This window comes from Ambystoma mexicanum, chromosome 6p (genome assembly GCF_040938575.1).
Source record: "Ambystoma mexicanum isolate Mex_15411 chromosome 6p, UKY_AmexF1_1, whole genome shotgun sequence".
Taxonomy (NCBI): domain Eukaryota; kingdom Metazoa; phylum Chordata; class Amphibia; order Caudata; family Ambystomatidae; genus Ambystoma; species Ambystoma mexicanum.
The window spans coordinates 1,335,967,408-1,335,984,536 of record NC_090935.1 but is presented as its reverse complement, the minus strand read 5'-3'; the positions used below and the strand labels follow the sequence as shown (position 1 = coordinate 1,335,984,536).

Genomic DNA, 17,129 nt, shown 5'->3' with positions numbered 1-17,129 from the left:
AATGGATGTTCGCATGGGAAATGTACAATATTTTGTGTTGCGTACATTTCCAATGCAAACATTTCCATCTGTGGTGGGGACTCTGTTTTTGCCCAGAACCTGATATATTGAATACAAGGGAAACTGCCACCTCTGTCCCCATGTCAGTCAAGAGCCAAATATACTGAACGCAAGGGGGAACAATTGGTCTAATTTTATATATACTTCGGCTTTACAGGGAACATACAAGGTTGTCTGGGTAATCCGACCTGCAGACGTGGCTCCTCACTCTCCACCATCGATTTTAAATATTTGTCTGACTTATTTTTTTAAACTGAAAGAATGTATTCATTTATTCAGATAGAAGTGACCATGTGAAATGTAATTTACATCTTGGGCTGCCTAGTCTGATAACAGGTACTGAGAATCTCTCACACTTAGAAAAATCATTGTTAACAATAGGAGATTCAGAGTGAAGATCTCTGTGAAAGAAATTAATCATTTTTGTGTACAATTAGAGAAGCATCTGGAACACTGGAGTAGGGATGTAACGGTATAACGGTATACCGTTAAAGATACTGTGAACCACTTAATTGAATAATAATAACCGTCACATTGTATATACCGGTACACCGTTTATACCGTTAAGTGTGCTTTTCAATCTGATTTGGAAAGGCTGCAGTAAGCAAGTGCTGCACAGTCTTGGTCTTGCACTGTTGGATGTGCCATCTGCCAAGTAGTTACAGTTGGAGCAGATTTTAATGCCATTCCATAAATCACACGTGCCTGACATAAAATCAGTATGTTAGCAATAGGAAGAATAAATACAGTGCTAAGAAGGAAAAGGGTTTACTTTGGGATGGCGGCTTTGGGGTTTATATATTTATAATGGATAATGTTTGCTAAACATATGACAATGGGGGATTTCCCTGGTTCTATCATTGAATTTACATATAATAAGTTGCACTGTAAAATGTACTCATCTGCTGCCATACCAAAGGGTAACATGTCCGTGATTACTGAACACCTTTTGACCCGCAAGTAAACTAAAGGCTGTAACGTAAAGAGAGACAGTGTGTGTGGGTGTGTATGCGCACAAGCGTATACTACCATCAGCCTCCATTGAGCTGTGGCATGCAGGTTATCAAGATGGCAACATGTTCATCTTCACCAGTAGCCAGTGGGGGAGCTAAAAGCCTAAATGACCACTTAAGAAAAGCTATTCAGTTTGCTTTGCTAGTCGCAGCTGGTTTCCCCCCCCTCCTCCTCTCCACACGTGTGTTTGGTGGAAGCAAGGGGTGGCATTTCAGTGGAAAGTATGTTGAAAAGCCCAATTCTGGCCCTGGGTGCCTGATTTTGTTTGTGATGATAAATCTGACAATCTATGACCTTTTAGAAAATATTTGTTAAGATTAGTTAACATCACCTGCTATACCGCGATAACCATGATATACCGTCATTTGGCAAGAAGGTTATCATACCGTCATAAAACTAATACCGTGACACCCCTACACTGGAGCTGTCAGGATGTGGAATACTTCTCCACAACACTTCTATAATATTATATGTGACCTACGTAATGTACCAACACAGTCCTTTATCTGCAGTAAGACACCTTTCACTAGTCAGCAGTTAGTTCGATACGACGATAATATCAAAAAGCTGAAAATGGAAGTGAGGAAGCGAGATCATAAAAGAACAGCAAAGGGCAAGCCCTTTAATGGAAATAATAGCTGCAATTAAGAGAACAAATAAATCAGTACAGAAATTGACGAAAACCTTATAAGTGCACGCATTCAGTGCAGGATAGTTAGGTCATGATAAAATTAGTGGCAGCTAAAGACGTTCGAGGAATTTGGTGTGCACTAAATGGGGGTCCCGGTTTTCAACACATTGTACAGACTTCATCTATAGGAGAAAATAGATGTTGAGCACTGAGCACTTTCAGAAGGTTTTTTAGGGGCAGCAGGGAAGCGGGTTGGAGGGTGTTTAAGCTGGATGAGCTACAAAATGTTACAAGGACATTTAAAAAAAATTCAACTGCAAGTGGCCCGGATGGTTGACCAAATACGGTTTGCAAATCAAATACAGTTGTTCAAAAATGCCTGGTTCCTTTTTCAACAAATAATAGAGTCTGGGGTGGTCCGTGAAAGTTGGCAGAAAGCGAGGGTTGTGTATATTTACAAAAAGAGGGTGATTGTACCCTACCAACCAATTCCCGCCCCATTAGCTTGATTGAAACTCAAGATTGCTGCATCATTAGTCCGGAAGGACCTGAAGGAAAGGACCACACATTCAAACAGGCTATCAATATTTCAGATTGGGTTCAGGAAACATATGGGGAGATATTTAAATGGCTTGGTATTTGAGTTACGTCAACAAAAAGCATTTATAGGGGGCACTGCACCCATAAATTCAGCTACTATGGACATTACATCTGCGTTTGACAAGGTGAACAAGTGCAGATTGTGACAGAAATGTACAGGTTGGGCTATTCCAAAGTTTTGAACATGTTGATTTTATTCCACTCAGACAATACAAATCAAGTTAGACTAGATATCAGGAGTTCTCTATCCATGCCGATAAAGACAACGACTGCCTTAAGACAGCGATGCATTCTTGCTCCTTGTCTCTTTAATCCTTACTTGGCTGATAATTACCTGCACGTTCCAGAGCTTATCTACCAAAAATTGGGAAATACCAAATTGCGTGGCTGGCTTATGCTGACAATGTCATTTTGTTGGATAAAATGTCTGGGCTGCAGTAGATTGAATTATTTTGCGTCCTATGCTAAATTGAATGAATTTGAAATAAATTCAACAATATCAAAAGTTATTGTTTTCTCTAGGAAACAAAAAATTAACAATGCAAGGATTGAGGAGGTTTGAAGCGTTGTTTATCTTGGCTTTTATTTTGCCGACAGAGAATGACACTCATTAAAAACAGCGGAAGCAAAAATTGCAAGTTTACTTATGCCATTAATTGACTTTGTGAAAATGAAGGCGATTCCCAGTGTTACGTACAGAATGGAACTTCTTGAAGATACAGATCTTAAATGGCTCAATGTATTGAAAGGCGAAGTTTGGAGATCAGTTTTGAATGTGCGTAAATCTCTAATTATATCCTTAATTCACTTGGAATTTGATACGTCATGGAGATCAACATTTCTGAGGAATAGGCTCAATTTGTGTGGAAAGACTCAGGAAGGAAAGAGCAACTCCCCATTCCAGTTGTTGAAAGCGTCAATGCTGGAAGGCAGAGATTGTGCTTTTGTAAGGTTTATTAAGAGCTGTGATGTGCGGTTAACTTTATTGAATACACAGAAGACAATATTACTTGAACAACCAAAGTTGGTGATCAAATAATTAAGGGAATATGACAGCCGGCTTAATAGAGGTGCACTTAACACTTTAAAAAGTTGTACAGTACATGGGGAGGCTCTTCAGACTTTAAAATCTCCAATGATGGACGTTAAAGAAAATCCCTCGCAAGGTGCTAGATCATGGATTTTATGGTTTCAATTCAATATTTTACATACATTGGAAGACCTAGGCCTGGGACAAAAATTGTGTAAATCAGAGAGCAATTGCAGGTTTTGCAAACTGGAGGTTAATTTGATAATTGTGTATTTTCCAAGTTAACAGTCAAAAAAGGACTTTTCTTCCAAAGGTTTGTGCATTCACCAAGTGCAGTTTGCTCGGATGCCCTGTGGGCCAGAATTAATTCAATGAGTCTTTCTCTCGAATTAATAGAATTTTGAAAGTATATTTTTAGTTGTGTACATTTAGAGGAGGTAAAAGATTAGGAATAATTTGGCATTAAGCATTAGAGTACCTCGCTTCCCATTTTAAAAGGTTGATTTTTGATTCTATGGTGTGCCTTTTTCTGACAGTAAGACAAATGTTTTAAAAACAGTGATGATAGATTAACATTTTTTATTTATTGAGACTTAATATTCGAATAAATGTGTTCTTGTGTATGTAAAAAGGTTTATTTTTAACCATAAATACAATTTTTTAAAAATAGGCAGGTTCCGGCAGGCCAGGTAGCCATTAGGCAGGACCAGAGGGTGGGAAGAGAAACAGGGTCCAGGAGGCTACGAACAGCTGAAATAGGTGAAGGGAGAAGTCTAATGTTCACTCAACTTACACTAGGGACCACTATTTAGGTCCCCCTTCTGACAAAAACCGACAAGACCCGGGTCAGAGTTAGTAAAAAGAGTTTCAGGACCCCGGAAAGCTTGCATCAAGATCAGTAAAAGAAAATGATTCAGGAACCCTGCGAGCTTGCAATGGCAGAGACCAGAGAGGTGAGGCAATGGACTCTAAAGTCTTGAATACTAGCTTGAGAGGTAAGAAGGCCCGACGGTCCACAACCAGCAAGAGATACAATAACCATTAGAAGACCATCCTAATTACATATTTTCTTCCCTTGTGGGACTTCCCAGTCACCTTAGTTGGTCCATATTTTTATATAATCCAAGAATAAACATACGTTGGTTCAGTCCTTCTTGATTATAGACGTCCTACGTGACAGTATGGGCAAACCAGCATTGGCATTAGAAGGAGGAAGCAAACATTGAGAGGAGGGGTTGTTTCAATGGAGAGCTGTGGTAGCTCATTTGGTAATCAGTTATAACCTTAGTAATAGGATTGGAACTTGTACTCTGGAATGTGAGGGGTTTGGAAGAGGGGCAGAAACAATGGATGGGGGTTATTATGGTAAGTTCCATAATGCTAAAACACTGAAGGTGTAATCAGCCAGGTCAGCAATGTATGGGAGCTTTGGCCTGCCATCTTAAAGCAGCCTTTCCCATACACAAGCTTGTCTGTGTTCGATTGTGACATTCCCCTGTGACTAATCAACTTCTGGGCCACCAGTGGTCGAGGCATGAAAATCAGTTTCTAAACCATCAATCAGCCCCACACGTCTAGTACACCAGAAGAGATCTGAACAGATTAGAAACATAGGCAAATTATAAACCTCCTAGTCCAATTTTGGTAACGTGGACAGAACGGCAGGCTTATCTCTGAAAGGTTGTGGATCATTGGTTAGTTGCAACACAGCAAAAATACAACTATCACCCAATTATAAAAAGGCACAGTCCAGTCAAGGCTGTATAAAAATATCTACTATCAAAAGAGACAGTTCTAGCACACTACGAAATACAACCCACCCTATAAAGCCATGCAGAGGACTGACTTTGTCAAAGAAGGAAAAGGAATGCACTCTGCATACTGAGAGGAGGGTAGTCGGTATTGTAAATAGCAACAGTTCAAGGATACTTGGTTTCAGCACAAAGGGAGCAATGGGTTGTAAAATGTCTCTAAGGGGAATCAGAGAAGGACCAGGGGGACAGAACCACAATGTACCTTGTGCTTACAGGTGTGTTTGGTGCTCGACAGCGTTGAGTCAGTTTCAGGGCGCTTTGCAGCTTCTGCAACAGAGTTCAAGATGGGAGACAATTGCAGGTATCAGGCAGCATGCGGTTTGGTGATTGAAGCAGGCCTACACAGCGGCTCGGGGTGAGGAATCACTGTCTAAGTGCTGTTCAGCGGTTCTGAAGCACTGGTCGAGGCATCCGAGAAGTCTTTAAGTGACTGCGGCATAACAACAGTCGGTGCTGCACTCGGTTGCAGCTCAAGGGAATTAACAGGCTCGAAAATGTCCCTTAAGGCACACTTCGATAGATGCTCGTCGATGCACTTCTCCTAGCTTCTTAACTGTGCCGGTGTCGTCCTTTAAAACAGATGTCCCACAGCTGGGGAGTGCGTTTCAGGCAGCTGCCTTGTCCTTGGTTTAGGGTTCAGAGACTCTCTGGCACTTCCTACCTAGGAAGCTTGCTGCAGAGTCTAGCATGGCATGCTGTGTGCTAGCTGTGTACCGGTTCTGGAGCTGCTGGAGGGTCCTCTGGATTCTATATCTCTCTCTGTTCCCTGGCGGATGTGTTTTAGGGAGGAATCTTGCTTCCCTCTTTGGAGGTCCTGGCCTTCCTTTACTGGCGGAAGATGTAAGGCAGACTGTACCTTCAGCCAGGGTCCAATGAGGAGTTCTTCTTGTCTGCGTCTGGTGAAGACTTCAGATGATCTGCCAAAAGATGATTTCTGCCCTCTTTTAAAGCCAAATGGACCACAGGGATTGGTGTAGGCTAAATGTATCTTAATGAACGAATCCTGGGTCCCCACCAACAATCTCCTGTATGCGTGAGATCATAACCAGAGTGCTTTGCAATGGAAAAGGTAAAGTGGCAAAAACATACAATCCCACCCAACTTCCTGTCTGTTGTGGATCAACGGGTCTCTCAGATTAATGAAGCTCTCTGCGTTTCCTTGACTAAAGCAGCAGTTTTCCCTTGAAGCTGCGTTAAGACCAGACTTTATGGCTCCTGCAAACCACATACTCGTACCTAATGAATGAGGTCCCCCTGCAGGGAGGACTACTGTAAACATGCAGTCCCAGACATGACATTTCACTGTCAATCGATACTGAGGGTGAGAGCTGTGTTCAAGTTGACACAGTTGCATATGAAAGGTTTTTGGGGTTTCCTGTCTCCTTTGTTAGCCTCTGCAGCCAGGCCCCGTGTGGGCCTGTTTGAATTACTCTCTATGTGAATGCTGCCAACAGCTACAGCGATCAACAAAAGGACAGGATGGATCCATGGAGCCTTTGTTAGTAAATTAAGATGACCATGGCTGCGGGGAGGTTTGGCCCTCCCTCTTCTGGAGATGCATTGTACACTCCTGTCATAACCCAACTAAATATGACAAGGGGGACTGCGCCTATAGGCTGTGTCCACCCAGGGGACACTGGTATACGCGCATGTCTTGCAGTAAGCATAGGAAAATGAGTGCGGATTAGTCCCACACATTTAGCCCCACACATTTTGCGCAGGTTGATCTACCATCATTCAATTTCGTTTAAAATGTCAGGTGATCACACACCCACCGTGCAGATGGTCGAATTCTTCACAGCCCCCCAAATCAAAAAGCAAAGACTAAATACGTGCAATGGACCAGTAAGCAAAGACTAAATACAAGCAATGCACAAATCAAAGCATGTCTCCCCTGAGCTGTAAACACGTTTTGGGTAGTGCACGTGCATTCGATCTTCTAGATACCAAACCTAACAAATTTACATTAACGTGAATGTGCATAAGATAGAATCATATGCCCCTCGCCCAAACACCCTCACCACTGTGCTCTAAGTGGGCTGGGGCCAAGCCCAGGTAGTCTCCAAAAAATGGGGCTGAGCCGGGGCCCACTGTTCCCACCACACGACATTACCCGCCGCAGCCGCAGAACATTTGCCCACTGCCATGATGAAGATGGGCAGGAGCAGCTGTGACTGGCTGCCACTTCTGTCAGTCACAGCTGCAGGAAAATTAAACGTCCTCTTGTGACCCCACTCAAGGGATCACAAGAGGAAATTACAGTCCCTGGCAGCTCTCAGCGCACGACCCGCCTTATTAATCTATTTATGTAATGTTTGTTGGATACCTGTATCCGCCAAACACTGCATGAATAAATTAATATGCAGCTATCCAACAAACATTGCATGAATAGACAAACCAGGTTGTGATCTGAAGAGAGGATTTGCAGGCACAAGGGCATCTGTTATTTGATTGTTCAGAGATGAGCGATCTTAGAAATCAACTGTTAGCTGAGAAATAATATAGTATTTAATTGTTATGATTGCTTATATTGTTTGTTTAAACCTTTAGCTAACTGTATCCATAGTCTCAATGGAATGTACTTGTGTTGCTGCACCAAGCTACTTGCCTGCTTGCCCTGAGATTTACCTAAGCAAAATCTAGTGGTGCACATCTGCCTGTCTGCGAAGTCCAGGTCCCTCATGGCTTCCCCGTTCTTTCCAAGCAGAACTGAGTACTGTGTTCTTTGTGAGCCAGCTTCTTTGTCCAGGAGCCCGATTGGGGACAAGGGAACAACATCTGGCAATCCTTCAAATCTAGTAGAATTTGTTTGAACTGATTTGTGTTTATATTCATTCATGTATTGCGATTAATACATCACCTGCAATCCTGTTTTCAAAATAACCCGTGCTGTTATATACCCGTAGGTTTCTAAGCACGGACCCCGGGATTTAACCTCTATTGCTCCGCGTCGTCTTGCTTCCAAGGCGAGCATGTTGCCCCAGAGCTATCCTCCCAGTTGTTCACTAATCACCTATTATTTTAAGAGTAGTGCTTAAGCGGTCTTCACATAATATACAGCACTCTTATTGACAAGTAAATGGGACAAAATAGAAGAAAGAACTCCTCTCAGTACCTCATGGATAAAGTCCTCCTCTCGCCTGTCCAACAGCTTCTCTGGCAAGTGAAGAGGGATGCGGAATCCTACCAACCCTGCCCCTCCTACCAAATTCATGACGCGGAAGAAGGACAGAAAGCACCGCAATCACCCATTCTATTTTGGACGGATTCCCAATGGACACATGATTGACAGATATGTCGAGAGATATCCCCTCAGCCAGCCACACTGCCCGAGGAACATACAGACCTATCCATGTGTGGATGAAGAGCCACAGGTCGTGATTAAGGATATCTATATGTACAGAATTGACTGGACACCAAGAAGCCATGTTACTGACGTTGTTAGAGACACCATGCATAGCAGCGTTAGACATGAAGCACATGTGTCATCCGCATTTCGGGACACAAGCACTTGAATACATGAAGAACAGAAGCGTACAGTCCTATAGTGACAGGACAGATACATACTGTCATTGCTTTTATTATTTTGCCATTAGCCAGACGCAGCGACGCAGAAACCGCAAGAGACACCGAGCATGCTTACATGCGAATAACCCTATGGAACTACAGGAGCACCTACGGGACCTGACAGAGCCAAGTGTGACTAACCTATGGAAATGTAGTCTAGTATGCACACTGTAGAAACCGCGTTATACGGTTTAGGAAAATTAAAGCAGGTCTCAGGCCCCAGAGCATGAAACGAGCTGAGCTTATTCAGGCCGCACAGAGAGCAAGACGTGCGAGACAGGACCCGCAGACAAGGCCAACAGATACAGATAAACATTCCAATCCCCAGACGACAAAGGGACCAGCTGAAGAAAGGACTAATACATTCTCATAATTCAGTGCTCTACAGCTCAAATTCATGGTCTCTGAACACGTGAGGCAGTCGAAGCAGACAATGGACATCGAGCAGCAGTGGGAAAGGAGCACTGGTCCCAGGCCACCGGATACAGACAGCGACAAGTATGCAACAAGTGTTGCGCCGATCAGGAGAGCACTCTCATGAGCTAAAAAGGTACGCACAAGTTACAATGCAGACACATAGTCACTCTTATTACCTTGAAGAGGTACCCAGCGAGCCGAGAACCTTTGCGGATCACAGTTTAGTAGACATGGGGTGGGTAGCAACAGGTAAGAACCAATGGTAAGGCCACCGCACTGCAACAATGTTATGGTTAGTAACTTGGGGATGGACCAGGCCAGCCACCTGACATGAGAGGGCTAGTAGAATAACATGTATAAGGTCCACTATAGGTGGTATAATATTCAATACCCAACCATCTGGTCCGATAGGTTTTCCATAGAAGGGCCCAGGTTGTGACGTCACTCTGACGTAGTTGGGTAGTAAAACTGGAATGCGAGCCGAGGAAGAGAGAGATGGGCGTGGATTTTCTCTGTTACTGTGCTCATCATCCCTGTTGGTTTTGGCTGTAATAAACCACAGTTTGAACTTACTGTTGGCTGAGTCCTCCGTGTATCCTGGGGGGAGGGAGTTGGGCCTTCCAAGTCCACAGACTTCCAGTGTCCCTCTGGCATACCTGGGGGTCCTCCCCAACACAAGCACTCTGCTTGCCACCTCAGAAGCTCATGTGGCAGGTTATCCACTCAGCTCTTCCATAAATAATATGGCAGGAGCTCAGTTGGCTTGTCGGCACCTCAGGTGGCAAATGCTAATTTCTCTTGCTCAGCAACTCATCCTATAAACATTGCATAAACAAATTAACCAGGTTGTGCGCTGTTCTTGGGTCACAAGGTCTCACCTGCATACACCACCGGGTTTATTTATGCAGTGTGTGAGGGTGCACAGGCCGATTTATCTTTTTAGTTTGCACCAAGCAGACCGTGTTGCAAGATGCACTTAGTCATGCTCTCCCCTGTCTTCACCCCTTAATTTCACTTGGTTAAACTGCATAGTCGCTGCCAGGCCTATTTGCTGTGTCTCTACTGTAATTATATTATATGCACTTAATCTGCATGTGGAGACTATTATCGTCTCCGAATTTCAAGGGCTCCGATTAACTGTTGTCTTTCCCCATGCTCCCACCCTCCTTGAGCGCTTTGAAACACTTCCCTTGTGTATAGGCGCTATATAAATAAACATTACCATGTAGGGCAGACCTTTTTTTTACATGTTTGTCTTTAGGGCACGCCCATCTAGTTTTAGACCATGCCTATCAGGCAAGCCAGACCCCTAAATGAGCTCCCCGCCCCTCAATTTCTTACCCTACCTAAAGAACTGCATCACCCCCATGATTATCTGCTACTCGTCTGGATAGTTTATGTGATAATGTAAACGTTTATAAAATCAAAAATAAAAAAACTAAGAGCAGATATAAATGATGTAGTGTAAGGTCTGCAATTCCAGCGCCGGGATTTATAAAAAATAAATTTAAAAACGCATTGGTGTATCAAGGTCCAATGAGAAGCTATGGAAAGATGTGCTGCAGTTTCAACCTCTTCAATCCATTTTGTTCTCGTCATGAACATTCCCGCCAATGTCGCCCACAGTGAAAACTCCGCTTTGTAGCCCCTTCAAAGCATGAGTGGAAGCGAGCTGCAACATTGAAACTTCAAGTATGTAGCGCTCATCTAAAAGCAAGCTACCCAGCAGAAACGTGCCAATTGAAGAGGACTGACAAGCATGCTGTAATGCAACGCAGCAAAACTCCGGTTCAGTCGCCCCTTGAAAGCCGGGGAGAAGCGAGCTGCTACATTTAGAACTTCTGTGAAAAATGGAACGGCCAAATAAATAAAGCACCCAGCAGCAGACTCCACTATCACGTTCTGAACAGCCCGACATCGGTGCCGCTCACCGCTTTAATCTGGGCTCACAAAGCGGATATTTTATACTCTCCATGTGTCAGCTGCAGTCATAGACGGTTGCACGCACGCTCCCAAACACATCTACAGCTTCTGAGGCTGAAGGTGCACGGCACCTGCTTTCCTACCAACCGGGCGATGCAGCAAACCGCTTTCTAATGACTTTCAAATCATTTTACTTTCTGGTGCATTTCACGATTGTACGATCTTACCTTCACTGCCTGTATTGCTGCCATAGTTATACCGTCGGTCTGGCCACTGAAACGTGGGCTGCGCAGTCAGTGCTGAGAAGAAGGTGGAATGTTGGCAGCATCCCCATAGGACGCTCAGATTGTATTGCAGTTCTATTACGGCGCACTAGCAGCAATGCTTCCCGTTAAGAGAATGCATTGACATTAGTTGTAAAATATCAATCTTTGAAAGTTTTAAAGAAATTCAACTGTGGTGCGCTTCGAGGAAAAAACGGGATTACTTGTTGCAATGTGTATTCTGACAACCGCTCTCTTTTATTGTGTAGTTTCTCAACGGAAATTGTCATTCAAAGATGGCTGCCGTCTTTACCCATATATTCTACATCCATTTCTTTTTAGAAAAGCTGTCCTATCTTGGTTTCTTCGGCGTTTCAGTTCTTCCAAACCGCTCAATCTCTTTAGGTTTTTGTTTACCCCAACCAAATACACACCTGAAAACCACTGTCAGCTTTTGGAATGATAATTAAAAGGACAAGTGTTATGTAAACTGTAATTCGTTTCCTCTCCTGTTCCCTTCAGTTCTCCAGTGAGTTACAAGATGCTGGATGGAACCTTCCTTTCTTTTACATCGTTTTTTTCTTTTTGAACATATACATGTTAAGTAAGTCGTTTGATAGTGCATAACATATCTCGCAAATTTACAAAGGTTTAACGACGGTAACCTCATCTGCATACCTGGCTACAGGGCTTTAAGTGGGTTAAGAAATCAAGGGGGCGGGGGCGGCTTATGGGATGGGCCTGGCCTAAAACAAGTACACAAACCATAGGAAGCTACGCAAACAAATGTATAAATGCATGTAAGCATTTATATATGTGTATGCATACCTTACTATGGTGTACTATGCAAGCCATCTTTTATAAATGCGTACACCCTACCGATTTAGGCGGTAGGATACCGCTTTTTAAGCAGTCCTACCGCCTACCGATTTATTGGCACCAAATACCGATATTTTTTGTAAAAACAAAAAAATAAATAATTTTCTTATTTTTATTTTTTACATTTTTTTTGTTGCCCACACCAGCGAGAGAAGGCGCGGCATGCAGGCTTTTGATGTCAAAGGCACCCACGGCAGTGGGCTAAATGCGCCCCTCCGCCGTGGGTGCCTTTGACAAAAGGCGCCATTAGCCCCCCACCACGCCAGCTCGGGAGTCTTTCAAGGACTTCCCCGAGTTGGCGTAGCGGGAGAAGGCGCAGCATGCAGGCTTTTGATGTAAAAGGCGCCCACGGCGGTGGGCTAAGGGCGCCCCTCCGCCGCGGGTGCCTTTCACAAAAGGCGCCATTAGCCCCCCACCACGCCAACTCGGGGGAGTCTTTCAAGGGCTCCCCCGAGCTGGCGTGGTGGCAGAAGGCATGGCAGGTGCCTCATTGTCATTGTCATTGAATGCACCCGCGGCGGTGGGCTCATTCAATGACAATGGGCTGCTGACGCGCCCTATTCCTATCATTACCTCCTCGCCTATTTTTGAAACTTTAAGATTCCTACAGATTTTTGGTCACAGAATGATGGAATGTATGTAAATATCTGTTTATAAAAGATGGCTTGCAAACTACACAAACCATAGTAAGGTACGCACATAAATATATAAATGCGTACATTTATATATTTGTTAGCGTGCCTTTCTATGGTTTGTGTACTTCAAGATGGCTTGAAAAGTACACAAACCATATTAAGGTGGGCACACAAATATATAGCATCTCATATTTGTGTGCGTACCTTATGGTTTGCATACTTTTCAAGCCATCTTTTAAAAACATTTCTATGTTTCTAAAAGATGGCTTGCAAAGTGCACAATTCAAGCCATCTTTTATAAAGCTTTGACGACAGACAAAGCCTGAGGCATCTTTGTCCGTCGGCAAAGTTTTATAAAAGATGGCTTGAATTGAGTACTTTCAAAGTCATCTTTTATAAAACTCGAAATATTTAATGGAATCCCCAGGTTCGCTGAGGGTTAAAGACGCCTCTGTGACCTGGGGAAACAAAGGGACAGTAATCTCCTCTGCCAGAAGAAGTTACAGTGACTGACAAAAATGCCATCCAGCCAGATTGTCGCTGGCTTACACTTAAGTCAGCCTGCCTCACTTAATGGCAGGCGCATCTCCCATCGCGGCTGCAGCCGCGGCAGGATAATGCGTCCCGCCAAAATTGTGGCGGGACCGGGGGCCCCGACAGGGCCACGGCTTAGCCCCACTTTTTGGAGACTGCCGAGGCCTGGCCCCGGCTGGCCCCAGCCCACTTAAAGCACATTCTGGCAACATTTGAAAATCAAAAACCCTGAGATTTAAGCCCTACCCATAGCCACACAAGACTCCGCCCAAATGAACAAGGCTTCGCCCACATGTCAAAAAGGTAAACTCAGTTGTTGTAGCTACCATAGAAACATGTTTGCATTATTAGAAACCCTATTTCTATTATAATCTATGCACCACACGGCTGCCTCTCACAAAAGAAAGTTATTTGCCTATGTTGCACCAAATTAATTCTTTCATTTCCTTAAACTATTTTGATTGTGTGATTGGCTATGTGCCCAAAACTGCACTAAATAAAACTGTGCCCTCAAAAAACGCATTTACCATTTTTGGAGTGCCCTTTTGCATTTGGAAACCTTACGCTACTCCACACACGCAAAAGCAGAACACACAACAAACCCACATGCTGCAAGCAGGTGCAGCACATCAACAGCACTAACCTCTTTTGAAACAGGCAGTCATGTGTGGGAACCTACCAAGGTGGGGGCCAGGCATTTGCTCTCCAAGGCATATCTACCTATTAAAATCCAGCCATAGTTTGTTCAATTTTTGTAACCACTATGACTGATGAGGCAAACAGACTGGTGTAATGTGAATAGAAGCTGCAAAAGGCCTCCTTGGATCTTAATTCTGTCTCCCTGAAGTGAATTACATTTGTATATTTGGCACGTAAAATGACCAATACATTTTATTTTTAAATGGGTATGCGCTTTGTCACTGCACTTGCAGCATTTAAATTCTAATTTCAATGTGCTTGTTCTTTTTTTGGTGTGCTGAGTCCTTTTACTCGATGTGGTTCAAGCTGGATAGATTAGTCAACTACATGGGGTCACGTCTCAGTCTCTTTGCTGTGTCCGTTGCTGGCATCTGTTTTCCATGTGAATGGACAGATAATCAGAGAGCATTGTGTCTGGCAGCTGCTTTTAATCACAGGATGTTGCAGATTTCGATCTCTTGAAACATGGCCGATCTGTTCTTTGTCCCATCCCCACACCACAGTAAATCGATCCCCAGCTAACAATTAATGCGAAATGCCTGCATATGTGCATTGTTATTTAAACACTGGGTCTGCGGCGGAAAGTCTGTAGACTCCATGCTCTACCATGGAGAAGAGCATGAAAACCCCAGAGTCTCTGGGATTAATCTGGAGGTTAGGCAGGCATGCTCATAGGTAAGCCATAACAACACTTCCCTATTTAGGCAGGAAACTTGGTATGGACCCTGTTGTGGGGACGGTAATGGCTGTGTCCTCTCCGTACACACTCTCACGGAATAAGGCGCGGGAGCCAGGTATTACAGTTTGTAACGGGAGCCGTGCACACTCTTTTATTGACACTGTCATCACAAGGGGTTCCATGTGACATAATATTAAATTCATACGGCAGGCTGCAGCTCAAGTTACAACATCCTTTGCAAAGGGTAACAACAAAGCAACCTCAACTTTATTAATAATACATAAGCCTGCAAGTGGCATAGTGCAGGGAACCGACCTAAGGAGCAGGTAGTTGTAGCTGGAGAACCATCCATCCCACCCCTGCCATAACATGCATTGGAAAAATTGCCACGGTGTGAAGGATTCCAATCGGGCGCCACACTCCGGACCAGAACCCTTGGTCTCAGCCTAGGATGTAGCGTTCAATGAGAATATTTTTTCTTTATTATCTACGAATTAGAATTGAGCCGATACCCAACCCGTCTCACACCCCCTTTTACAAATACCCCGGGTCACAATGGACCATGAACCAGGCCGGTGGGCGGTAATAACATATTTATTTATTTTGATTTCAAAGGAAATCACACAATTTTTATATTGGGCAGCAATCGCCAATGTGGTGATAATTACAATGTAAGCCACTGAAATACACTTGGGTAACCTTCTACAAGAACATATCCAAAGCACACATGAATAGGAGCACTTTTACTATTCAGGTAGATAGCACCCAAGTTAAGGTTTCCCCCTGCAATGTTCCCTCAAACCCCAATTAATTGAATTCTGAGTGAATAGAAAGAAGCAGCAGTGAGTCAGGGATCTAAGGCAGCAAACAGAATCAAAATCCGACCTTCCTTCACAAAATAAGAGGCAAAAACCCTTCGCAATGGCATAAAATGACACTCGGAATTTCACAAATAATTGATGATGTGTGGTTAAATAATGATGTACATATATTTTATCACAGTATCACAGTATCAGGGATGTTATATCACTAGCAACTATAAGGTAAGGTATCACAAAAGGCATACAGTACAAAAGCAACTTGAAATTGAGAACATAGTGCAGTCAAAATCACACATGGAAAAGTTGCAATTTACACTTTTTGCAGTTTTAAATGTCAAAACGTTTTTTTTTTTTAAACGGGTGAAATATACAGAATCGGAATGCGGTTTTTAGGCTAGGTGATAGATGCACATCACAGGTATCATATTTTTTTTAATTATTTGTTGGCTTGGTCAAGATAAATCGAGACCTTTCAACATACATCATAATACATATTTCATTATCCATTTCTATTTCAAATTGAAAAAATCAACATACTAACAAGAACACATTTTAACATAAGAATCAATACAACCAACCTAAAAACTAATTATGCACCAACTTATTTTACAATAAATATCAAATATTAAAATCATACAATACAATTATTTTCTCTCTACATATAGTCATATCAATATCATGCATGTTTTTCACGTATGCTAGGGTCCAGTGTCCCACACCATCATCATTAACTCATGTACGTCAGTGTGTTTTTCTTTCCCTTTAAACCCACGTGATGTAAAAAATGGAGTATGGCATATCTCACAGCTTTCCTTGTGGTGTGGAACAACAAATCCCATAATTTATCACTTGTCATATTATTATGGTGTTCGAATCGATGCTTAAAATGAAGAGTTCTCTGTGCCACTAGTTCATCGCATCCCGTACAGAGATGTTTAAGGGTTTGTATCTTCTCATCACAAAATCGACATTTGGCATCTATAACCTCGAGAATCCGTCTTTTACATAACACTTCTCTAGTTACCCATAGGTTTACTCTAAAATGCTGGAAGTCATCCCTATGTCACAGATTCGGAAATTTTACCAAGTAACTCGCAGTCTTGCTATAACATTTCAACTGGAATGGATTTGCTGCAAAACACTGGTACTGCGAACACGCAGCTCTGGTTTTGATCCAATCCTGTTTCCATATTTTGATTTTTGCTTTGTTTGGATTTTCAATTAATAATGCTGCAGTAATATCCGCCCCATCGAGGACTTTCTGTGCTTGTAGACGCCATGTTCTGGGCCTGAAGAGGCCAATAGGTAACTCAAAATAGTTTTTAAGAGGCCCGTTGCCGTTTCACTCCTAAGGCATTTTCGATAAAGTGAGCACAGCTTCCATTAAATATGGCATATAATGAGATCAGTCCTAGCTCATATCTTAAAATGGGTATTGGTTCTGAGATTGGTGAATTTAACACATGCTTCCAAAAATATCCTTCCTTTTTTGCCCAGTGTCTGTACGGCTTCCATGGCTTTGTTTCTGTGCCGTACATTATGACTGGCACTACTTTTAACTTG

At 43.0% G+C, this 17,129-nt stretch overlaps 1 protein-coding gene across 1 annotated transcript in view; it reads right to left on the bottom strand.

The window, feature by feature from the left end:
* The window catches only part of MTAP (methylthioadenosine phosphorylase), a 493,615-nt gene extending 482,029 nt beyond the window's left edge, over nt 1-11,586 (bottom strand). Inside the window, exon 1 of the mRNA XM_069626004.1 lies at nt 11,284-11,586. Coding sequence (XP_069482105.1) covers nt 11,284-11,307 — 24 coding nt within the window. The 5' untranslated portion in view covers nt 11,308-11,586. The remainder of the gene's footprint in view (nt 1-11,283) is intronic.
* Nucleotides 11,587-17,129: the final 5,543 nt, after the last annotated feature.